At 45.8% G+C, this 23,606-nt stretch overlaps 14 protein-coding genes across 14 annotated transcripts; 8 read left to right on the top strand and 6 right to left on the bottom strand.

Annotated features, from left to right (window-relative positions):
* Positions 1–211: 211 nt before the first annotated feature.
* On the bottom strand, positions 212–1,867 carry KUCA_T00003302001 (uncharacterized protein; the record flags this gene model as incomplete). The annotated part of the gene is made up of 1 exon (XM_022601703.1): positions 212–1,867. One exon carries the CDS (start codon positions 1,865–1,867, stop codon positions 212–214), a length of 1,656 nt encoding a protein of 551 aa, XP_022459319.1.
* Positions 1,868–2,646: 779 nt separating this feature from the next.
* KUCA_T00003301001 (uncharacterized protein) lies at positions 2,647–4,035 on the bottom strand (the record flags this gene model as incomplete). Its single annotated transcript, XM_022601702.1, has 1 exon — positions 2,647–4,035. One exon carries the CDS (start codon positions 4,033–4,035, stop codon positions 2,647–2,649), a length of 1,389 nt encoding a protein of 462 aa, XP_022459318.1.
* Positions 4,036–4,619: 584 nt separating this feature from the next.
* KUCA_T00003300001 (uncharacterized protein) lies at positions 4,620–6,998 on the top strand (the record flags this gene model as incomplete). The annotated part of the gene is made up of 1 exon (XM_022601701.1): positions 4,620–6,998. One exon carries the CDS (start codon positions 4,620–4,622, stop codon positions 6,996–6,998), a length of 2,379 nt encoding a protein of 792 aa, XP_022459317.1.
* Positions 6,999–7,713: 715 nt separating this feature from the next.
* On the top strand, positions 7,714–8,757 carry KUCA_T00003299001 (uncharacterized protein; the record flags this gene model as incomplete). Its single annotated transcript, XM_022601700.1, has 1 exon — positions 7,714–8,757. One exon carries the CDS (start codon positions 7,714–7,716, stop codon positions 8,755–8,757), a length of 1,044 nt encoding a protein of 347 aa, XP_022459316.1.
* Positions 8,758–9,025: 268 nt separating this feature from the next.
* Positions 9,026–10,272, bottom strand: KUCA_T00003298001 (uncharacterized protein; the record flags this gene model as incomplete). Its single annotated transcript, XM_022601699.1, has 2 exons — positions 9,026–9,913; positions 10,195–10,272. The coding sequence occupies 2 exons, from the start codon at positions 10,270–10,272 to the stop codon at positions 9,026–9,028; spliced, it is 966 nt and encodes a 321-aa protein (XP_022459315.1).
* Positions 10,273–10,535: 263 nt separating this feature from the next.
* On the top strand, positions 10,536–12,158 carry KUCA_T00003297001 (uncharacterized protein; the record flags this gene model as incomplete). Its single annotated transcript, XM_022601698.1, has 1 exon — positions 10,536–12,158. The coding sequence occupies one exon, from the start codon at positions 10,536–10,538 to the stop codon at positions 12,156–12,158; it is 1,623 nt and encodes a 540-aa protein (XP_022459314.1).
* A 243-nt stretch (positions 12,159–12,401) lies between these two features.
* KUCA_T00003296001 (uncharacterized protein) lies at positions 12,402–13,236 on the top strand (the record flags this gene model as incomplete). The annotated part of the gene is made up of 2 exons (XM_022601696.1): positions 12,402–12,627; positions 12,698–13,236. The coding sequence occupies 2 exons, from the start codon at positions 12,402–12,404 to the stop codon at positions 13,234–13,236; spliced, it is 765 nt and encodes a 254-aa protein (XP_022459313.1).
* A 454-nt stretch (positions 13,237–13,690) lies between these two features.
* KUCA_T00003295001 (uncharacterized protein) lies at positions 13,691–16,603 on the top strand (the record flags this gene model as incomplete). The annotated part of the gene is made up of 1 exon (XM_022601695.1): positions 13,691–16,603. One exon carries the CDS (start codon positions 13,691–13,693, stop codon positions 16,601–16,603), a length of 2,913 nt encoding a protein of 970 aa, XP_022459312.1.
* Positions 16,604–17,018: 415 nt separating this feature from the next.
* Positions 17,019–17,522, bottom strand: KUCA_T00003294001 (uncharacterized protein; the record flags this gene model as incomplete). Its single annotated transcript, XM_022601694.1, has 1 exon — positions 17,019–17,522. The coding sequence occupies one exon, from the start codon at positions 17,520–17,522 to the stop codon at positions 17,019–17,021; it is 504 nt and encodes a 167-aa protein (XP_022459311.1).
* A 239-nt stretch (positions 17,523–17,761) lies between these two features.
* KUCA_T00003293001 (uncharacterized protein) lies at positions 17,762–17,998 on the top strand (the record flags this gene model as incomplete). The annotated part of the gene is made up of 1 exon (XM_022601693.1): positions 17,762–17,998. One exon carries the CDS (start codon positions 17,762–17,764, stop codon positions 17,996–17,998), a length of 237 nt encoding a protein of 78 aa, XP_022459310.1.
* Positions 17,999–18,343: 345 nt separating this feature from the next.
* KUCA_T00003292001 (uncharacterized protein) lies at positions 18,344–20,383 on the top strand (the record flags this gene model as incomplete). The annotated part of the gene is made up of 1 exon (XM_022601692.1): positions 18,344–20,383. One exon carries the CDS (start codon positions 18,344–18,346, stop codon positions 20,381–20,383), a length of 2,040 nt encoding a protein of 679 aa, XP_022459309.1.
* A 90-nt stretch (positions 20,384–20,473) lies between these two features.
* Positions 20,474–21,767, bottom strand: KUCA_T00003291001 (uncharacterized protein; the record flags this gene model as incomplete). The annotated part of the gene is made up of 2 exons (XM_022601691.1): positions 20,474–21,652; positions 21,723–21,767. The coding sequence occupies 2 exons, from the start codon at positions 21,765–21,767 to the stop codon at positions 20,474–20,476; spliced, it is 1,224 nt and encodes a 407-aa protein (XP_022459308.1).
* A 213-nt stretch (positions 21,768–21,980) lies between these two features.
* Positions 21,981–22,796, top strand: KUCA_T00003290001 (uncharacterized protein; the record flags this gene model as incomplete). The annotated part of the gene is made up of 1 exon (XM_022601690.1): positions 21,981–22,796. The coding sequence occupies one exon, from the start codon at positions 21,981–21,983 to the stop codon at positions 22,794–22,796; it is 816 nt and encodes a 271-aa protein (XP_022459307.1).
* A 211-nt stretch (positions 22,797–23,007) lies between these two features.
* KUCA_T00003289001 (uncharacterized protein) lies at positions 23,008–23,535 on the bottom strand (the record flags this gene model as incomplete). The annotated part of the gene is made up of 2 exons (XM_022601689.1): positions 23,008–23,321; positions 23,394–23,535. 2 exons carry the CDS (start codon positions 23,533–23,535, stop codon positions 23,008–23,010), a joined length of 456 nt encoding a protein of 151 aa, XP_022459306.1.
* Positions 23,536–23,606: the final 71 nt, after the last annotated feature.

Below are 23,606 nucleotides of genomic sequence, written 5' to 3'. Positions count from 1 at the left end.
GGCAAGAATTATTTAGCCAACAAAATAAACAGTACCTTAGGTAGCTGAGAATAGGTTAACCTGAAACAAATTCCGGAGAATGTGCAAAAGTCTCTAATGAATGAGCAGTGGCAACAACGGAAGCCTTCACGCCTGCTTCCGATAGATAGAGGGAGCTGCGATAAGAGAGGTCGTGTACGCACAATCATGTATTAATCTTAAAAAAAAAAACTTAAACCACGTGACCGATTGCAGCTTTATCTTTCCACACATTCATATTCTCCGAGCTGTAAATTAGAAGCATTTTCTGAAAGTCAGCGAGCATGTAGAAGATCTTCTTTTTGATGCGTCGTTCTTCCAAAAGTACGTTCTTTTCCACCTCGATGGATATGTACCTTACGTCATCGTTGAGCAGTTCGAAACACTTGGTGAGCTTGGCCAGGTCTAGCCTGTTGCCATTGATTTCACGCTGTCTCTCTTGAGAGGTAAGAGAGTTGATTTCTCGTTTCGAACCGCTAAAAAGGCTTTTCCAGTTTGAATCGCGAGAACCCGGTTCCGATCTTGGAGTTTCACCCGGTGTGACTCGATGTTCTTCGAATCTGCGTAATGCCTCCGTGATTGTAGGAGAGTCCAACACACGCTGTGATAGAGCAAGATCTAACCGTATATCTAAAGTCTCCATTTCTAGTAGCTTCTTTGTTCGAAATTGCTTCTTGACGATGACGGTGCGGAGGTAGTTTAACTGCAGATCCTTCCATTTGCGGAAACCAAGCAGATGAAGAACGATTGTACACGTTGCTCTGAGCTCCTTAATGGGTTCCTTGAAGTTCACTCTGAAATTTTTGATCAAAATCTCGAGATTGATGAAATTGGAGTCAATTCCCTGTCCAAACACCTCCAGCGGGTTTGGGTGAACATTTGGCTCTAGAAGAGAGACAACGTTGTAATGACCACCCAGATCAGTCATCTTTTTGCAATAGCTAGTCATATCGTTTTCAATTCTTTTCGCACATTTCTCTAAGCCCAGCAAACACCTTGCCAGGTCCTGAAATCGAAGTTCCATTGGTCGGAACACAGACGAGTTCAGTCTTGAATCAAATCCCTTTAGAGACGAGATTGGTGGTATTGGCAAATAGGAATGGTACGGATTGGGCTGTGTTGGTGTCTGGGGTGAGAAAAGTAACGGATGATTCGGCACCAACGTGAAGGGTGGTGATTTGAGAGTTTGAGTCCAATTCTTCTCTTCAGGATCGAGAAACTTCTTCAGCGCAGAGGAGTCACCCATCTGCTCATCACGCAACAGGGTATCCAGAAAATTGTGTAACAGCCTTATCCGCGAGCTGATCACTTTGGAGTCCGTTTTATAGCTCAATGGGTGCTTTATCAATTTTCCAAGGGAGTGTTTTTCAGGAATCGGTGGAATGACCTTGGTAGGGAATAGCCGAAGAAGACAGAATCGAAACGAGCAGAAGTCTGAATATCGTCTTTTGACAATTTTAGTGAAATCACCATCAATCTGAATGTTGTAGAATATCGTCAGACTTGCTTTATAGTCTCTAGAAGCCTCTGCCCCCACAATCTCAACCCGCAAACCATCCTTTCCTGCTATTCCTGCAGGTGTATGCATCGTATGTTCACCCAAAAATGCTGTTCCGTTCACAATCGACTCATCATCCGATTCTGACCTATCTGGATGTGACGCAGCCACCCAGTCAGGCTCGTCCTCAGAGTCCAAACATGGCGCTTGGCCACTAGAGGATGTGTGCCGCGAGTACAGGTCCCCGTCTCTGCCATCACTATAGCCTTCGAACTCCGCTTCAATCCCGGAGGAGTAAAAATAGTGCGACTCACTAAACGGGTTGTTGTCATCCTCATCGCTGAAATTCATCGCCAGCCAGCGGAAGAACTAGGGAGTGGAGTATACGACTTGTTCCAAATAGAGGCAATCGTGTTTTAAGATTGCGGGATACGTCGTGCGTGGGATAAAATGCAGCACTGGACTATGAGCCCTGAGGCTTATCGAAATATCTGATTCATCATCAACTCAGACTCTACGCTGTATTTTCATTTCCATGATTCAATTGCCTAGATATTTACGTAGTTGACATAGTTGGACTGCACGGAAAAGAAACCAAAAAAAAAAAGAAAAAGCCAAAAAAAAAGGGTGGAGCGGTGAAGTTGCAATTAGGGTAAAACCAAAGGAAAAACCTAGCTGCAACACTCCAGATCTATCTTCCCTTGGGATAAGAACACTCTGAAAAAGTGTTGAATATCGACCAAAGGTGAAAATGAAAAGGGAAAATCATAGCAGTAAAATAGCAGAAAGCAGCAGAACTCAGCTTAAAGCAGAAAAAGCAGGAAAAAGCAGCAAAAAGAGAAACACCGCACAAAAACAGCTTCATGGACTCATTGGAATATAAAAACGAATTCACCAAAAGCAACAGAACAAAACTCCAGATAGTGTACACTTGATCCTAACCCAAAACCATTTGAATTAGGAAAGTTTAATGATCAGTTGGTTGTAGAGAAAGGGCTGAGCATACCACAACAGTTTTGATTCGGCATTCGGATGTGATGCAATATTTTTGTGATTTTGTGTTTTCTGATGTTTTTTTATGGTTTTGATAGTTTTTGGGAGGCTTGTTTGCTTGTTGTTGGAGGCCACTTTCAGTATTCCGGCAGGACCTGCGATGGCACGGGCTGAACCGGTTGCTCACCATTTTGGGCATGGTATCCATTGTGCTGAGGTCTTCTCTGCTGTCTTGGAGCAACGGTGTTTCCTTCTGGAACATGGTCAAGCTTGAATGGCCTTGGGACGGAGTTTGGCTCTCCCACAACGTACAAAGACTTGTCGATCTCGGCTGGAATGGGCTGGATCTCGGTGCCTAGTTCCTTCTCGATCTTGTAAAGGTTCATTCTGTCACTCCAGTTGATCAAGTTGATTGCTATACCGAAGTGGCCAAATCTACCCGAACGACCAATACGATGAAGATAAGTCTCAGCGTTTTTTGGGAAATCAAAGTTGATAACCACGTTTACGGCCTGGATATCGATACCTCTCGTGAGCAGATCGGAACACACTAAGTTGCGGACTTTACCCTGGCGGAACTCATGGAAAACTTTGTTTCTGGAAGCCTGTGGCATCTTTGCGTGCGAGTAGTAGCACGAGTAATCCAGCTCCGTGATCTTCTTGGCCAAAAGCTCGACTCTGTTGGTGGAATTGCAGAAGATGATCGATTGATTGATCTGAAGTTTTGAGAAGAGTGTGTTGAGACAGTGAAGTTTCTGCTTTTCCTCGACAAAAGCATAGTATTGAGTTATACCTTTAAGGGTAAGCTCATCCATTAGGTTGATCTCGTAGGGCTTGTAGAGGTGCTCGTCCATGAAAGACTTTACTGACAGCGGGAAAGTGGCTGAAAAAAGCAGCGATTGGTATGCATTACCGGGTCCAGATGACTGTGGAAAAAACTTGAGGATCTGGTCGATGATTCTGCGAAACTCGCGACTCAGCATCTTATCGGCCTCGTCCATCACGAACATGCTGCACTCACCCAAATTTGCAAGCTGTCTACTTGCAAGATCAAGAACCCTACCAGGGGTTCCCACTAAAATGTGAACAGGCTCATTCAGACGGAGAATATCGTCACGCAAACTGGTACCTCCAGTGGTCACCATGACCTGCAAACCGAGATGTGCACCCAGTGTCTTTACAACCTGGGATGTCTGCAATGCCAGCTCTCTTGTAGGAACCAATATCAATGCCTGAATCTTGTTCACCTTGGGCTTCAACTTTTCCAACACTGGAATCACAAAAGACGCCGTCTTTCCAGTTCCGTTCTTGGCTCTGGCCAAAATGTCTCTTCCCATCAGCGCAACCGGAATCGATTCTTCCTGAATTGGCGAAGGCTTCTCAAAACCGGCTTCAAAAATACCCATCAAGAGTTCTCTTTTAAGCTGGAAAGACTCAAAGGTATTACCTTTCGTGTTGAGCACGTCGTCGGTCTGCGGACGGAGATCCCTTGCGGGCAAATTAAGGTCGTTCTTCCAGTCCGACATGGCTATTTGCGATAATTCTTGCTAGATGGCGTTCGCTGGTTCGTGGCTCAAAAGTGGCTGTGGGAACTCTCAAATTGCTTCTGTAGCGTCTAATGTTTCGGGTCTTTGCTCACTGTTCTGCAAAGTCTAGTATGGGCACTCGTTTGACGAAGTAGGAGCGGCTTAAAATTGCTGAAAACGCAGGCCTTCGGATTCAAATAGGAAACAGAATTCCGGAAACTCTTTTTAACTTGTTGTTTATAATTGTTGATGTGAGAGAGGTAAAGTAGCAAAAGTCAACGAGGGATACGTTGGCCACAGTGAAAGAGCCAAGGAGAAAAAACCTAGCTCCCGGTTATAGAAGTGGTTCCAGTTTTAGAGGGAAGGAATATCGTTTTGGCGAGAAGATGTGGCGGTGCACATCTGGCTGTGCAAGATAACAGAGTCAATTGGTGTGTGCCGGCAAATTTGTCAAATTGCTGATGATAATGACCTTTACAAAAAATTTGATCACAAATGTGTGCACTTTAAATGTTAATCGGTTGAACTCAACTTCTCACAGTTTTCCAGATTAGCCTCTCAGCTGTTCAAAGTTGATCCCAAAGATGTCTCAACCAATAAATGTGCTTATCGTCGGCAATGGTGGCAGAGAACACGCCCTGGCGTGGAAGCTCTCACAATCAAGCCGTGTTGGGACGATTTATGTCGCTCCTGGAAATGGTGGAACTTCTCGTGGAGAGCGTGTCCAAAATGTCGCTATCGGCTCGAGCCCATCTGACTTTCCTGAGCTTGTCAAGTTTGCTGTTGCCCACGAAATTGGTCTGGTTGTGCCCGGTCCAGAGCAGCCTCTAGTGGACGGCATCTCCACCTTCTTCAGTAAGGTGGGAATTCCAGTTTTCGGCCCCTCTGCGAAGGCAGCCCGCATGGAAGGATCCAAAACCTTCTCAAAGGATTTCATGAAGAAATATGACATCCCAACTGCGGATTTTCAGAACTTCACGGACTACGAGGCTGCCAAGAGTTACATTGAAAAGTCCAACCACAATCTGGTCATCAAAGCTTCGGGAATTGCTGCTGGAAAGGGTGTCTTGATCCCAGCAAACAAGGAAGAGGCTTTTGAAGCCATAAAAGAGATTATGGTGGATCGCCATTTTGGTTCCGCCGGAGACGAGGTGGTTATCGAAGAGTTCCTCGAGGGAGACGAGCTCTCGATCCTCTGTATCTCGGATGGATATACCATTTTGGATTTACCCCCAGCTCAAGATCACAAGCGCATTGGTAATGGTGATACCGGCTTAAATACAGGAGGAATGGGCGCCTACGCGCCAGCTCCTATTGGAACGCCCAAGCTGTTGCAGCAGATCAGAGAGACAATCCTCCAGCCCACGGTGGATGGTATGCGTAAAGAGGGATATCCAATGGTTGGATGCCTCTTTGTTGGAATTATGGTGGCACCATCTGGTGAACCAAAGGTTCTGGAGTATAATGTTCGTTTTGGAGATCCAGAAACACAGACCGTTTTGCCGCTGCTTAAGTCCGATCTGTTTGAGATCTTGCTTGCTGCCGCCGAGCACAGACTAGACTCAGTTGAGTTCGACGTGGATTTATCCAAATTTTCCACGACGGTTGTAATGGCAGCCGGAGGATATCCGGGTGATTACGCTAAGGGCGATATCATCACTGTTACTGAGCCACTTCCAGAAGAGACCTTCGTGTTCCACGCAGGAACCTCCAAGAATGCCGACGGACAAGTCGTGACTTCTGGAGGCCGTGTGATAGCTGCCACTGCCATTGCTTCGAGTCTAGAAGAGGCTGTTTCCAAGGCCTACTCGGGTGTGGATCATGTTTCGTTCAAGGGCAAGTACAACCGTACCGATATCGCACACCGCGCTTTCCGTAGCAAGGCGGCAAACCAGGTTTCTATCACCTATGCAGATGCTGGGGTATCTGTCGACAACGGGAATCAACTCGTTGACAACATCAAGAAATTGGTGAAGTCCACTGCCCGTTCTGGAGCCGATTCCGAGATCGGTGGGTTTGGTGGTCTTTTCGACCTCAAGGCTGCTGGCTATGCAGACATTGACGAAACACTTTTGGTGGCTGCCACTGACGGAGTAGGTACCAAACTTCGTATCGCCCAAATTCTCGATATTCACAACACAGTTGGTATTGATCTTGTGGCAATGAACGTGAACGACCTAATTGTGCAAGGAGCGGAATCGCTCATGTTCTTGGATTATTTCGCCAGTGGAAAACTTGACATCGAAGTAGCAGCCAAGTTTGTTGAGGGAGTTGCTGCTGGTTGCAGAATCGCCGGATGCGCTCTCGTTGGAGGTGAAACATCCGAGATGCCTGGTATGTATGCTCCAGGTCATTACGACACCAATGGAACTGCTGTTGGAGCCGTTCTCAAATCGGAAATGCTACCAAAATTGGATGAAATGGCTGTTGGCGATGTTCTTCTGGGTCTCAAGTCCAACGGAACGCACTCTAACGGGTTTTCGTTGGTGCGTAAGATCATCGAAAGCACCGAGTTCGAATACACCGACTCTGCGCCATGGAACCCAGAATCTACCATTGGTGAAGAATTTTTGATTCCAACGAGGATATACGTGAAACAATTGTTGCCTTCCATAAAGCAAAAATTGATCCTTGGTCTTTCTCATATCACAGGCGGAGGACTTGTTGAGAATGTTCCTCGTGCTTTGCCCAAGCACCTGAGCGCTGTTATCGACATTAACACCTGGGAGGTTCCTGAGGTATTCAAATGGCTCGGAAAGACTGGAAATGTACCAATTCCGGACATTTTGAAGACTTTGAATTTGGGTGTCGGAATGGTGGCTATTGTGAAGAGAGAGAACGTTGCTCAGGTTATCGCCAATCTTGAGAAAGAGGGCGAGACCGTTTTCACCATTGGTGAGCTGGTTGCGAGGGGCGAGGCTCAGCCGGGGTGCGTGGTTACCAACACCGAGGGTCTTTACTAAATGCTGAATACGAATAAACCAGCAGTATATTCGTGACATAATACAGAGAAATAAAAAGAAACTTTAGAATGCATTAGGATCTTTCCCAGCCGCATGACTTCCATGCACGTCATGCGCTGCGTTTGCTAGACGCACGATCATGAGACGATGTTTCGATAGTCTCCCAAAAGAGTCACACGAGAATGGAATATGATATTTCCAAGGAAACACACAGTATGCGGGTGCCCTTCAGGTGGTTCAAATCTCCTATAAAAACACATTTTTCAAGCTCCGAGGGTCTCCGATTTGTCACAGCCGTAAGTCCTCTTGCCTTCATCTCTAACAACATTATTAGACATTTCCTATCTCAAAATAGTTTCCGGTCACTTCGTAAAATTCCAAGCTTTCCTGACCCCGGCTTTTTTCTCATAATAGGTTCAAAAGAAATACTTTTTTTAAACCACATCCGGAGTCAGCCGGATCCTTGGAATACATTTTTTTTCATCCGTACGAGCCGCATTTCATATGAACGGGGCGTGCACAGCCCATTAGTCATTGCTTAATCACCTCTAAGTAATCGCTGATTCGTTGTTTGGGCTCTAAACCACGCCGCACTGCGCCCGCGATTTATAGGATAGACGACATCCAATTTTTCCAGTTCCTTCTCTTCCGACATTACTAAGATTTTGTTGCTTCTTCAAAAACCATAAATAGGCTGCTTGTTTCTGCCTGTGTTATGCAAACATTTTTTTTCTCAAAGAGATTCCTGTTCACACTCATCGTTGTCGTCCTCGTGGCTCACCTCTATCCCAAGATAAAGTCTTCAATAGTTAAGCGTCTATACTCATCGATGTCTACCGGCCTAACACCCAGATCGACCCTCAAGGCTGTTTATGCCCAGGAGCAAAGTGAGGGAGCTGGTGCTCGTGTTCGTCGTTCCATTGGAACCTACGAAATGCGTCACTTTACTCCCTTCCTGATGCTTGACCACTTCAACTCCTCTGGGTTGAACGGATTTCCAGACCATCCTCACAGAGGCCAAGAGACCATTACCTATATGATTAATGGTCAGATGGCCCACGAGGACTTTACCGGATCCAAGGGAATCCTCAACCCTGGTGACCTCCAGTTCATGACTGCTGGTCGTGGAATCGTTCATTCAGAGATGCCTGTTCCGCAGCCCGACGGGTCTTCCAATGTGGGAATGCAACTGTGGGTTGATTTGCCCAGAAACCTCAAGTCGTGTGAACCAAGATATCGCGACCTGAAGGCTGCTGAGATTCCAATTGCTAAGCCAGATGACAAGGTCACTGTCAAGGTCATTTCAGGTGAATCCTATGGAGTCAAGTCTGTTCAGGACCTTGCCTATACACCAGTGGATTACTACCACTACACCGTTCTCCCAGGTGGAACGTTTGAACAGCCAGTCTCCTCTGATCATGCCACCTTCTTGTACCTGATGAGCGGTAACATCAAGATTAACGGTAAGGTTTATCCCCAATATCATTCTGTATTTTTCAAGCGTGATGGAAACGCTGTTGTCGGTGAGGTTCCTGCTGATTCCACCGAACCAGCTGATTTTGTGCTGATTGGAGGCCAAATTATGGACCAGCCAATTGTCCAACACGGACCTTTTGTGGAGTGCTCGAAAGAGAAGATCTATCAGGCTTTCGTGGATTACCAGACCGGTTCCAATGGTTTCGAGAGATCTCGTAACTGGAGCAGTTCCATTGCCGAGGGAGTCACTCCAGAGATTGTCAAGGAGCTTTCCAACAAATAGACTGTCTTTGGGAGTCTTAGGAGTATTTTTGTTCATCAAAGCTATATTTCTACCCCAGAAGCTATCATTTGATGCTCTGTCCACCTTTCAGCGAATTTTTCCCCCTATTTTGAATGTGCTTAATAATAGTGTCTTTTTATTGAATCTGTTATGGTTTTAGTGAAAAAAAATAATTATCAACTAGTGTATCTGTGTGCGTAAACTCGTGTTTGGAGTAATGACCTGAGGAGCCACTCACCTTCATCAGCCTCTCTTATACGTTCCCTCCTTATTGGGCTGAAAACGGATTCTCTGTCATCGCTTTGCGAACTTCCGGCTCTACATAATCGTAAACCCATATTGTGATGGTCCCGCTCGCGGAGACTTTAATGAACCGAGGAAACCATCCAGTCCACAGCTTGAAGAACCCTTCCTCGACTGCCGTTTTTAGAATGCATTGAACAGTGTTCTTATACAGAACACCATAGTCGTGCGATTGCATTCGAGTTTTAGCAACATCTACGGGCTGTGTGAACACAATCACGGCAGCTGAAGAAACCAATCCCATCCATGTCGTGTACAGAGGCGTCATCTCTTCAATAGATCCAGCTGGGTTGATTGCCTGTCTCAAAGAAGCAAATGTAGAAAACCAAACAGCCCCGTTTAATCCTTGACGCAAACATGTGACAAAGCTTCCCTGGAAAAACCCACGATATCCTCTGATTTCGTAGATCTCACGGAAGGCAGCAGCAAATGTGGTAGCAGGCACTCTGGTCTTGTTCTTGACAGGTGAATCAGCACTCACTCCGGCGGAAGTTTTTGCTACCACATTTCTCACAATCTGAAGATCTCTGCGAGTCCGTGTGCTCTCTGGGGCCGGTACGAGCCCGTCTCGCATCTTTATCAATGAGTTCTGCACCATGGTCACTTTGATATTCTCGAACGGAATCACCCAAAACGTCTCAATCAACCCGGTCATAATTCCGGCAATAACCACACGAGGAGCTGTCGTCTTCCCATGGTCGTTTGCCATGATCTTTGAAAATGAGTTGAAAACTAGAAACCGCGAAAAGGCTTTGATAGAATTGCCCAAGCATAGTCCGTAGCATCCCGTGAAATATGTGCGTGCACTGGGGATTAACCGGAACGTAGATATACCATGAGGAGCTCTTCGTATCTGTGAAAGAGTCTTGAAGTACTCGAACGGATCTGGTAATGTTAGTGCTAAACTTAATGATTTCTTGCACCCGGAGCAACTTACAGGTGGCCGTGGTCTGTACCACTGCTGCGGCACCTCCGGCTAAAATTGCCGTTAAAAGGTTGGACTATTGTAATCAGTAAATGCTCAATTGTACAACAAAATTCAACTGGTTTTTTTGTCATCCAAGGCTAGACTTACCTCAACATCCTACCTCTGTTAGTACCCAGAAGCCTTCTAAACCCCAAATTTTCACTTACTAGCTCCCTCGTAGCATCAGACCACTGTGGAAGACGATGCTTGTACTTTCCCGGAATGGGAAGATCGTACTCGCTCATTGGTATTTTCTACCCCCAACTTTAAAGGTTGAAATCTCTTGAGAACAAAGCTTCAAGGGCCCCACAGCCAACCCAGGCGGCAATCAAGATAAGGATGTGCGTCAATCAATTAGCTTGTTTATGGTTACCACACTCCCAGTGTATGCATTGCAACTGAATCGCCAGATCTCGTCCTGATCCAAGTTTATGTTGACCGTTCTCCTGAGTAAAACCTAAACCTGTGCACTCGTTTCCAGTAGCCTACTTGAACAAGTATTCTCAGAATGGTGGGCGGCATATTTGGGAATATCCAAAAGTCAGTCCAGAGCTTTATATACTCTGTGACAACCAACGACCACTACGCGTCATACGACTCGGCGGCAAAGCATGCTTCCATTGAACAAGGCTCGAGTCCTACGGGTCCCACCGGTGGATTACCAAATGGATCTAGTTTGGGCCTAACTATGATGGACAACACCTCAAATACCTCTTTATCTGCTCGTTCATCCATTTCCGTTGCTCCAGTCCAATACAGACCGGGTTTGAGATCCCAACTACACAACAACGCAAGCGGCGATGTCCAGCTCCAAGAGTATATCAATGGAAGACCACCCATGCCTTCTCTAGCCACCATTTGGGACAGACTCGATGCGTGGCTTGACCGTGAATTTCCGGAACTCGGTGATGATCTGGAAGGCCCAGCGACTTCCGACGATTTGAACGAGGTCGAAAGCGATCTTGGATTATCCCTGCCTCTGGACGTTCGTGAAAGTTATCAGATACACGATGGTCAAATGCGTGTCGGAAAGAACAGAGGTATTGTGTATGGCATGCCTTTGCTCAATCTTGAGGAAGTCGTGGAAGAGGTGAAAACCTGGAGAAAGGTGGCCACCAAGCTCGAAGCTCAGGAGGCTAAGGGTTTCACTCTGCAAGAAAATGGAAGTAGCAGCACTTTGAATAAGGCCAGAACTGGCAGAAACAGTGCTCGGTCTGGCTTTCTGGGACACCAGAAATCGGTGCCACATGGATGCATACAAGAGACTTACGTTAACAAAAGTTGGATTACATTGGTGAAGGATTTTGTGGGTAACAATATTGCCGTTGATCTCGCCCCGGGTCCTAGTGGTAGATGGGGTCAGATTATTTTATTTGGCAGAGACTTCGACACCAAATACGTTGTCGCATCCTGTTGGACAGAGTTTCTGCTGAACTTGGTGGAAGATCTGGAAGAGGGCAAGTTCAACATCGACTCTGAAGATGAGGATCTTTCCTACGTTGAGAACAACCGGACAGTGAACTACTTTGACGTTCTGGTTCACAGAACTCTGGCTCCTCTGAGGGCCGCTGCAAGAAAGAAGAGCAAACAGCCTGTGAATACCCCTTACAGAAGCAGCATGTCTGATTCAAAGGTTTCTCTCCCAAGAGAGACAATTATCACACCATCTTCATCGTCTCCCAACTTGGCAAGGAGATCCAATCCCCATGCCATGTCTAAGGATACTGTTGCAGCCACCGACGTGGTTTTGGAGGATGAGACGGATAATCATTATGTTGAGGAGGATACTAAGGTGGCAGAGACGGAACCAAAGATTAATCAGGAACCGCAAGCTGAAAAGGGGAAGTCGGAAGAGGAGTCTGAGACGGTGCAGCCTGCTGAGGTGGCACCAAAGGAAGAGGAACAATCTGTTGAAATTCCCGTTGAAGAGCCAACTGATGATCAGATATCAGAGCCATCTCATACCGAGGAACCAACTGAGGCAAGTGTCGAAGTACCAGCCGAGGTGCCAGCTGAAGTGCCAGCCGAATCTGAGGCTTCAGAATCCTCGCAGGAGGCAACTCAAAGTCAGCAAGAATCTGAGGAAGCACCTGAGGAAGAGCCAACCAAACTCACCGAAGTTGAAATATAGTGACTCAGATATTACGACTTATATATTCATCGTCATAACTGTACAATAAGCATAAACGAAGCGTAGATTTACACACCATAGTGAACGTCATAGATCAATCTATATAGGGTCCGAAAGCCGCGCGCTAAGAACGCGATGGGCCCCAAGCGCTGAGCTCTTTTCACATCCATCGCAGTTTAAGTGGATAAGATTGACTTTCTGGCGGCTAATCAACCGCCCAATTCCATTAGTTAATCTTCTCAGATGTCTGAATCGTGGCAGGATTCCGAAATGGACTCCAGAGACGATATTGAAAGCACCGAGGGCGATACCCGCCTAGACGCGTCTAGGTTAGATGCGAGCTATCTTGGGTCATCTGAGCACATCAACAGTGAGGAGGACTACGAAGACGACGAGATTGACGGAGACGATGTCGAGGTGGAATATGATGCTGATGCTGATGACCGAATTAATGTTGCATTTGAAAACGGTAAGTATTTAAAGCTTTTGCTTCCTGGGTTCCTGACTTTCAATCCAACAGTACATTGCTAACTATCCAGGCCTGAACACAATTGAATCATGGGGATTGGTCGACATTGGAAACCTGGCACATTGGTCGGTTTCCTCGTTCAAACAGGGTTGTGGAATCAAAGAGCTACGAGAGGATAATCCATTTTCGTATTGGCAAAGCGACGCGCTGCAGCCGCATTTCATTGAGATTCACTTTACCAAGAAGATCAGCATAGAAAGGCTTTCTTTGTTCATGGACTACAAGTCTGATGAAAGTTATACCCCCTTGCAAATCACGGTTTTTGCCGGTAGCGGCGAACATGATTTGGCGGAGGTCAAAACCTCCGAGTTCGTGGAACCTTCTGGCTGGGAACACATTGTCTTCGAGGGGATTCGTCACGATAATTTACTGAAATGTTTTTATCTCAAAATTGTGTTTCTGTCCAATCACCAAAATGGAAAAGATACCCACGTGAGGTGTTTGAAGGTTTTGGCTCCGGTTTCCAAGACCTCCATGAGCAATAATGCTGCTGATCTGGGGGTCTCGTTCACCAGTAGCAGCTTAATAAGTGAGAGTGTTTTGAGGTAACACTCTTCGGAAGCGATCTCTATATATATTAGCTAGCTCATTCGATACATAGGCATTTTACCCATAGTCTTCTAAACCCAAATTTAAGCATTGATTTCGGTGGAGCTACGACTCTCTTCCAGTGAATATTTCATCTCCAATGTTTTGGTCATTTCCGAATCCGGAAGCTGAAAAAAATGATTTGGTGGACGAACGACAGATCACTCTTAACTTTTCAGCTTACCAACTCCACGAGGCTGTCCTTTGATTCCGAGATTATAATCCAGTGTTTGTCATCTGGTTGACTAATATCAGCCGTGGTTGAATTTGAAGCGCTTGCACATATTAATAGACGGATATCAGTCGAGATTCAATTTGCGTACCTGAGTTTCACCACCATCGCCAGTTGAACCACCACGTCTCACTGGACAATCATAATAGCTGCACAAAAGTACTATTCCCAAGACTCACATCCATGTCAGAGGTCACAGCAGTTTCCCAGCTTCTGGGGCTTTCTATTCAAGGTGCCACTGCCAAACACGCCGAGCAACAGTTGCGTCAGCTGGAATCGCAGCCTGGGTTTGCCCTCACGCTACTGAAGATAGTGGCTGATCCGTCGGCAGACAAGAGCACGCGACTCGCAGGATCTCTTTTCTTCAAAAATTTTATTAAGAACAAGTGGATTGACGAAAACGGAAACTATCTTATAAGTGGTGATGATGTCAGGCTAATCAAGGCTGAGATTGTTGGACTCATGATCCAACTCCCGGACTCTTTGCAGGTGCAAATAGGAGAGGCCGTTTCGCTCATTGCCGAGTCTGAGTTCCCCAACTTGTGGCCTGAGCTCATTGACGAGCTTTTGGCTAAGCTTAGTCCCGAGGATATGGTTACTAACAAGGGTGTTCTAAAGGTTGCCCATTCCATCTTTAAGAGATGGAGACCGTTGTTTCGTTCGGATGAACTTTTCACCGAAATCAAGTTTGTGCTGGACAAGTTTTCGGATTCATTCCTGGCTTTGCTCAAGCAAGTGGATCACATGATATCCACTCATTCTGGAGATCAGAAGGCCCTCAAGGTGCTGTTTGACAACATGTTGCTTCTGGTCAAGATCTACTACGACTTGAATTGTCAGGATATTCCCGAGTTTTTCGAAGACCACATGGAAGAAGGTATGGCCATAATGCACAAGTATCTGGAATACAGCAATTCCGCTTTGCAGGATACGGATGAGACCGAAGTGGACATCATCACGTTGGTGAAGACCACCATCTGTGAGTTGGTTCAGCTGTACTCCACGAGATATGGCGAAGTGTTTGATCCGCTGGTTCCTCAATTCACGCAGACGATCTGGAATCTCCTTACAGGCACTGGTTTGGAGCAAAAATACGACACACTGGTTTCCAAAGCCCTCACCTTCATGACTGCTATAGCCTCTGTGGAGACAAGAGCCACTGTGTTCCACTCTCCTGAGGCTTTGAAGGAGATCACAGAGAATATCATCCTCCCAAACATTACGCTGAGGGAGTCTGATGAAGAGCTTTTTGAAGATGATCCAATTGAGTACACTAGACGTGATCTAGATGGATCTGACTCCGATACCCGTAGAAGGGCTGCTGTTGATTTCCTGAGGGCTCTGAAAGAAACTAACGAGAAAACGGTTACCTCGGTCATGATGGGGTACATTGATCACTATCTTGAGGCTTTCCGTGCCGATCCTTCAAACTGGAGGGCCAAGGACATTTCACTGTATCTGTTTGGTGCGGTGGCTACCAAGGGTCTGGTGACAACATCAGGAGTCTCTTCTGTCAACTTGTTGGTTGACGTTGTTCAGTTCTTCACGCATAACGTAGCTCCCGATCTTGTGAGCAACGTTGTTCATCCGATTCTCAAGGTCGATGCCATCAAGTTCGTCTACACCTTCAGAAACCAGCTGACCAAGGCCCAGTTGATTGAGGCTTTCCCTCTACTATCTGCTCACTTTCAAAGCAACGATTACGTTGTATACACATACACTGCCATCACGATCGAGAAGATTCTGAGCTTGCGAAACAATAAGACCTATCTTTTCACCAAGACAGATATCAACCCAGCCATTTCGCACGACTTGCTAACCAGTCTTTTTAGACTCATCTTCAAGAAGAGCGATACGCCTGAGAAGCTTGCTGAGAACGAGTTCCTGATGAAGTGTGTGATGAGGGTCATACTTACAGCCGAGGAAACCATTGCCGAGTTTTCGCTGCAGTTGATCAGCCAGTTGCTTCAAATCGTTGAGGTGATCTCCAAGAACCCATCGAACCCTCGTTTCAGTCATTACACATTCGAGTCCATTGCCGGACTGATCAAGTTCAACTCTGCAGGCCATGTCAAGGAGTTCATTGAGATCACTCTCCCATACTCATTGGCCATCTTGTCGCAAGAGGTCAATGAGTTCATCCCATATTCTTTCCAAATACTGGCATATCTGCTGGAAATCTACCCCAGATCAAACGCTATACCTGATACTTACGTCCAGTTGATCAAACCGTTAGTTTCTCCAACGGTTTGGGAATTCCGCGGTAACATCCCGGCCATTACCAGATTGCTGCAGGCTATTTTAGTGCAATCTCCATCCAGTTTTGCTGGAAACCTGACTCCAATTCTGGGAGTTTTCCAGAAGCTCATTTCTTCAAAGGTTTATGACAATTATGGGTTTGAGTTTTTGGAAACCATTTTGTTCCACGTTCCATTGGACCAGCTCAAACCGTACATTGGTGAGATTGCCATGATATTGCTACAACGTTTGCAAGTTTCTAGAACCGAGAAGTACGTGAAGAGATTTACCATCTTCCTATCGCTATTGAGTTCCATGAACAGCAATACAGACAGCTCTATCTGTGTCAACCCCATCAACTCTGTATTTGCCATTGATCTGATTGACCAGGTTCAGAACGGTATTTTCGAGCAAATACTGAACAACTTTGTGATCCCGTCGTCAACCAAGTTCAACAACCTGTTGGACAGAAAAATTTTGATCCTGGGTTTAGTGAACATGATCTGTGAATCTGCCCAGTTCACACCACAGGGCAAATACTTTGGCAAGTTTGCCCCAATTCTTGAAAACCTTCTCAAGCTAATAGTTAGTGACTCCATCAAGGGATACGACAATGACGACACTGTGCTTTTGGAAGCCGATTTAGAGGAGGTCTCGTTTGGCTCCAGTTTCAGCAAGCTGAACATCATATCCCCAAGACCGTACGATCCAGCTCCAAAGATCACCACCAAAGAGTTGATGGTGCATGCCTTCAAGTCCAAGTTGGCCAAGTTCAATGCCGAAACCGGAGCTTTGAACTCTGCGGTTGCCCAAATGAGTCCAGAAGCCCAGTCTGCGTTCCTGGATCTTTCCGTCTAGAAGACGTGAACACGCAACTAGTGATTGACGTTTTCAAATAGCCAAAATAAAATGTAATGTATTGACGTAACAGATCGTTATTGGAAACACTTATATAAGTTTGACAAACGGACAGAAATGAAGGAAACAGAAACGAGAATACAGACGAAGACATTGAAACGTGGAATCGGAAAAGCAACAAAGGCATGGGCCAAAAAAGACAAAAAAAATACTCAAATAAGTGGAAACAGTGACATTATAATCAAACATGTTGGTCATTTCATCTTTTGTGCTCTATTATAAGTCGTGATGGGTGATGAGTCGATTGAGAGGACTCGAGGTTTATAAGTCAAAACCTAGTGGGTTGAAAATTGTTTTTTTTATTCACTCTTCATCAATCAAGACTTCATTGAGGTCGTCAGTGGGCTCACGGGTCCTACTGTTCAATCTCAAGCTTGGTTGACTTGACGTCTGAATCGTCCTCTTCTTGAGGGCCTCCCAACTCCTCCAGTTTTTTCTTCCTTTCCAGCTCTGCAATTTCAGCAGCAGTCAAGAATCTTCCACCCTGGCCTCTTGGCCGCCTCATGGCATGTTTGTGCCTCGATTCGTGGAGATATGGTTTGCGTCCTCTGGCGATCTTGAGCGATTCCTCGAGCTTGGCCCGAGCAATCCTCCTCTTTAATATACGGTGGTATTGTTTTGCATTCACGTAGTAGGGCTGGTCAGCTGCCGGCGCAGCCTGCTGATGCTGTGAAGTGACCTGACTTTGCACTGCAGAATGAGAAGGATCCTGTGAATTGACATCCTTGTTGAGTGCTAGAGCCTGTGAAAGTGTAGAGTTCTGAGAATCCAGCGAAGCATACTGCGAATGCTCAAGTGGCGGCGGATAAAATTGCTCCGAGAACTGTTGATCGTGCTGGGGTATCGTCGCAGACATCATTGAAACTGTGGGAGATACTGGAGTATTATTGTTCTTCCCCGATGTTTCCTGAAGCAGTGAAACAAATTGTTGTAAACGTCCGGATGGTCGTGTGTATTCCAGAGTTGGGTGCACGACCCCAGCAAGGGGTGTTATCCGGGTAACCCCTTCTTCTCGAGCCAATTGCCTCGCTTCAATCTCAGACGTAAGCACTAACATTTGTGTGATTCTCTGTTACTTTTAACGATACAACCTCAGCCATGGCATATTTAGTCACATTCAGACCTGCATACCTGGTCTTCTTCCTGGTATCGCAGCCAATAGCTGCCAGTATTATTTATGGTGGTTTTGCTTTCTGGCAAGCGGACCGTGCTTACGGATGGGGAATCAGAGACGGAATCAGAGACTTCAAGCAAGGGCTACTCAAGATGCCAACGCAGGATTCCAAATGGGAGACTTTCAAGCAGATCGATGCTCAGAAGAGAAACAGCGCATAAGCCAAATGAACAAACATAGTTATTCAGCAAGATGAACAGACAGAGTAACCAACGCAGTTTGGATGCAGTTTGAACAGTGTTTCAACCGACCAGAACTTATTTATACTCTTTTTTTGATTGGAGGATACATTTCAATAATTCAGAATTGAATAATGACAAATAATCACATTATTTACGCCTTCAGTGCGTTGTAGTTGTGGTTTAGCTCTGTAACCGTAGTCTAGTTATTCTAATTCGTCTTAGGTTAGTAGCCCTTACGCAATATATATCTCCATACTTTATCAAGCTTGACTAAACTTTTCAGTTTCTACCACAAGCCGACTTTCCAAATCTCCCACCTACCCCATGTTTAGGAATTTCAGGTACATACGGCGGAGCCCGAGCGTTTTCAAGCGGTCGATATATATTACGGCAGATTTGTCAGCCGCCCTAAAGGACAGTCCCAGTCACAATGTCATAGTCATCGGAGCCGGGCATGCAGGAATAGAAGCCGCTTCTGGATCTGCAAGGACCGGTGTGAAGACTACCTTGGTGACACCTGATCTCACGAAAATTGGTACCTGTTCATGCAACCCATCTATGGGAGGTATTGGCAAGGGTACCTTGTTGAAAGAGGTGGACGCTTTGGATGGAGTGTCAGGTAGGATTACTGACCAGGCCGGGATCCAATTCAAGGTGCTGAACTCGTCAAAAGGACCTGCGGTGTGGGGCCATAGAGCTCAGATAGACAGAGAGTTGTATCTGAACGCTATGCAAAAAGAGATTTTCGACTACCCAAATTTAAACGTGCTGAAGGGGAAAGTTGAAGATCTGATCATAGAACCATCCAATTCAGAAGACTTCGATGGGAGGAAGTACGGTAGAGTTTGCGGCGTCATTCTTGATGACGGCAACGTTCTCAAGGCTGAAAAGGTGGTTATCACGACTGGGACATTTCTGGGAGGTGAAATCCACATAGGACTGACCGCATATCCTGCTGGAAGGATAGGTGAAGACGCAACTTTCGGACTCAGCAAAACTCTAGCCGATGCTGGATTCAGGCTGGGCAGATTGAAAACAGGAACACCTCCCAGAATCAGTTCTAAGAGCATAGATTACACGAATCTTTCCCCTCAGAAGGGTGACGATCCCCCACACCCAATGTCGTTCATGAACGATGATGTCACTATTAAAGACCAAGTGCTGTGCCATTTAACAAGAACGACGAAGGAGATGCGTGATTTGATTCTTGCCAATCTCGATAAGTCCATTCACATAAGAGAAACGGTAAAGGGACCCCGTTACTGTCCGTCAATTGAGTCCAAGATGATCCGTTTCCATGATAAGGAAGAACATCAAGTGTGGCTCGAGCCAGAGGGACTTGATACTGATATCGTTTATCCAAATGGCATTTCGTGTACTATGCCAGCAGACATCCAGCTGCAGATGCTCAAGCTGATTCGTGGGCTGGAGAATGTGGAGATGCTGCAGCCAGGCTACGGTGTTGAGTACGATTATGTGGATCCGAAGGAATTAAAACAAACTCTCGAGACCAAACTAATAGACGGATTATTCTTGGCCGGACAAATTAATGGCACTACTGGCTATGAAGAAGCGGCCGCGCAGGGCTGCATTGCAGGAATCAATGCAGGTCTTTCTAAGCTGCAGAAGGATCCTCTAATTCTGACAAGAGCTGACGGTCTCACGGGTGTTTTGATAGACGATCTAATTACCAAGGGAGTTGAGGAACCATATCGTATGTTCACCTCCAGGTCCGAATTTAGAGTCAGTTTGAGGCCAGATAACGCTGATTTAAGACTCACCGAAATGGGAAGAAGAGCCGGGTGTGTTAGCGACTCACGTTGGGAACTTTTCTCGAAAGAAAAAAAGCAATATGAAGAAAGTCTCAAGTTTTTGAAAGATTTCAATCTTGGAAGTTATGACTGGAGAAAATTGGGCTTCAAAGTAGCCCAAGACGGCAAAAAGAAATCTGCGTTTGAAATCCTGCGATTCGATAACATCGATGCAGAGTCATTAGCTACGAAAATTCCGTATGATCTGACTGGTCTTTCCAGAAGAGTTTTGTTCAAGCTAACTGTTGATGGCAAGTATGAGGGATTTCTCAAAAGAGAGAGAGCTTATGTGGCAGCTTTTCAGGCAGACGAAAACATCATTCTTCCTCCTATGGATTACACCGGTCTCTCATGCTTCAGTAGCGAGGCTCAAAGCTTGCTCAACACCATTCAGCCACGTACTATAGGCCAGGCCAGAAGAATTCAGGGGATTACTCCTTCGTCAGTTTTCGAACTGTATCGTCTTTCCAAGCTTGCGCAGAAGCAAACATCCTCTTCATCGCTCATAGAGGAGAAGATTATGCAGCAGCACATGCATGACATTACGATATAGAGCACAAAAATGCGTTATAAATAATAGCATAAATATAAGGATAATTTGTACATAGGAATAAAGTTATTCGTCATCGCCATCACATGGCTGTTATTCATCATCATTATCGTCATTCATGGTGGCACCACTCACAGAGCTGTCGTAGTCAATGGATGATTTCTTCTTCTTATCCTTGGCTACTTTGGTTATTCTGTCTTTGTAAACAAAGTTTTCCAGAGTGGTGATCTCGTCCATGCTCAAAAACTGCGTGGCTATGCAGAACGGATCCGAAACATCGTCATCCCTCAACTTGGCTCTTTTCATGAGCAGAAGAGCATCGTTGTGGTCGATCGCCTTATGACCAGCATGTTGGGCGTACGCCTGCAAATCCTCTACCTGTTGTTCGAAAAACTCCATTCCGATCTCAGAAAGGTGACGGAGGGCCTCAGCAGACAGGTGCTTCTTCTGGAGTGTCTGTTTGGCTAATGCGCGCAAAGAGGAAAGCGGTATCTCAAATTCGGCTGGCTTGGAAGATTTTCGTTTGAGATTCGAGCTGGGTATCATTCTTTTGGAGAAGTCTCTGGAAATGCTCATTCTGGAGCCCTCGCTGAACGCATTGGAGAGCCTATTGTCATACTCAAAATCCATCTCCAGCATTGAAAAATCGCCCTCTTGTCGTATTATTCCCTCTGGAATGGCAATGTTTCCATCACTGTTGAACTCCTCACCTGTAATACTCATTCGAGGTCCGCGCTCTCTTTGGTCCTCCAAATCAGAAAACTCGGGTGGACCAACATCTGCAAAGCTATCGAACTCATTAATGATCTCTTCCTGTGCTTCCAACTCCGGTAAGGAAGGCTCAAGTTCTGCATTCCTTCGAGATGTGATAATGGTCTGATGCTCAGGCTGTTGAGGTGTCACCGTTTGCGAAACAACTTGCTCGTTCAAATGGGTCAGGGCCTTCTCTTCGTTTAACTGTTTCTGTCGTTTTTCGTCCAACCGCTCCTGCCTCATTGTCCTGCTCAAAGCTCGCAGTTGTATCAACGGATTGACGATATCGCCTCTGAGGTCTCGCCTCTCGGTCCTTTGTCTGGGTTTGGCCTCGTGCATCGCATGTCTTGCATATGGTGTTGCAGGTAGTCTGCTGGCCGATCTCGGTGTTCGCACCGGTGTCTTTTTGTATGTTCTCGCTGGTGTAGTTCTGACGGGCGTCGCTGTTAACGATGGCCTCTTCGAAGAAACTTTTGGAGTTGACGGGTTGAATTGATCATCACTAAGGGCATCTTCAAGCTATGAAGAGAGTAAGCATGTTAGTCCCCTGGTTTAACTTCCATCAAACTTTCACGTAAAAATCACTTACACCTGATATAGATCCCAAAGAGCCATCAGATTTGGGGTCTTCCATTGAAACGACGCGCTTTTGCCAGTATTCCCTGGCTTGATATGGAACAAGTACACCAAAAGATTCAAGCATCCCTACAAAAACAACACTGCCCATCTGCACCGCCTTCTGCACCGCCGCCCATCTCGGCTGGTGCAATTTTTTTTCAATATCAAATTTCAATATCTCCACAATAATCTGATTGTGTTCCTGTAGCATCTGCATCTGCAATATACAATGACGACTGCTGTGGACGAGTTAGACGATGGTCTTGATTACCAAGTGGACTACAGTTCTGATGGGGGCGAGACTGTGCCGGTGGAGATTGAGGAAACAAAGGTGAAGGAGGATACTGAAGAACAGCCAAAGAAAAGGAAGAGAACCAACGAAAAACTCGTGAACAAGAAGAAGATGAAGATGGAGCAAGATGTCGAGGAGAAGCAGAAGCTTGCCACGGCCACTCCTGAGATCATTGCAGATTTTCTGGCATCTCGGATCAGAAAGCAGAACAAAGATCTTTCTGCTTTAGAGCTAGGTGAGCTCTATCTTAGCAAGACCGTGTTTAAAGGCACCGGAGATTTTGACAAGCCACGGACACCAGAAAATTTGAGTTCTTTCCTCAACGAATTTTTGGAAAGGTTTATTCCAGTGGAGAAAAAGAAGAAGGCAAAGAAATCAAAGACATCGAAGGAAGAGACCAAGAAATACATAGTGGTAGTCTCGATGTCTGCCTTACGGGCCTGCGACATATACAGAGCCACAAAAGCTCTGCCCAATTCTTCGCTGAAAATAATCAACAAGAACAAGCTTCAGGCTGATTTGGATATTTTACGCAAGACAGACTCCAGAATTCTTGCCGGAACTCCAGGCAGAATGCTCAAGGTTCTCTCGCATGAAGACCCGCCCATATCGAGCACTGAGATCGCATGCATAGTTTGTGACTCCTCGTATCTGGATTCAAAGAAGCAAACGGTTTGGGAGATTCCAGAGACAATCGAGTTCTTGAGAAAGGTGACGGGAGAGAACCCAAATGCGAAAGTGTATTTGTACTAGGTGCCTGTACGCCAATATGTACCTTACGTCTACGAAGGCCAATTGTATGCTTTTACGGTAAGAGCGCTTATCGGTGTACCTTCATATGTCTTATGTCCTTACTAGTGATTTTATCACCTTCTTGACTCCACACCTGTTGAGGTGGCCTCTACTATTGTGCCCACATAGAATTCTTCGTGTTTTTCATAATGGTGTATAAATAGAACAATGCTTATTTTTCTTCAGCAGCTTTCCTGGCAGCATTTCCCTTCGTTGCAGCCTCGTTCCATCTTTTCACAGTGTCAGCACCGTACTTCTCCTTTGGGTTGAAAGTTCCAGCTTCACCAATACGGTAGAGGGCAACGATGGAGAGAGCATATCCCGCCAGAACAAACGCGGTATTTCTCTTCCAGTTCTTAGGAGTGTGGTTCCATCCTCCTGATGGTGGTTTCACCCACTGAAAAGATTCTAAGTTAGTATTTCCAAAGCTTGGGATGTGTATGTTGTATCGCTTACGTCTGGGGTCCAAGGATTGTGATGACCAGCCTAGTTGACAATTCCGTTAGTAAAAATTATTCCGTAGTATTATCAAACGCCCTTTGTGTTACTGTGACTTACCATTTTGTAATATTATCCGTTGTCTGTGATGATAGCAATAGCCTGTGTAAGCTGTAAAGACTTGATTCTGATTGGCAACGAAGTACTCCAGAGAAGATGAGACTGTCTGGGCCGGGTAACCCCATCCATCTGGCCCGGGCATATTTCTTCAACATCAATTTTTTCGGTGTGTGCTATACCTGATCACAGAAGATTTTAGCTAACACCAATTTT

The sequence above is a fragment of the Kuraishia capsulata genome, genomic scaffold (genome assembly GCF_000576695.1).
Source record: "Kuraishia capsulata CBS 1993 genomic scaffold, Kuraishia_capsulata_scaffold_4, whole genome shotgun sequence".
Taxonomy (NCBI): Eukaryota; Fungi; Ascomycota; class Pichiomycetes; order Pichiales; family Pichiaceae; genus Kuraishia; species Kuraishia capsulata.
Note: the sequence above shows the minus strand (reverse complement) of the source record. Positions and strands in the feature narration are given on the sequence as shown.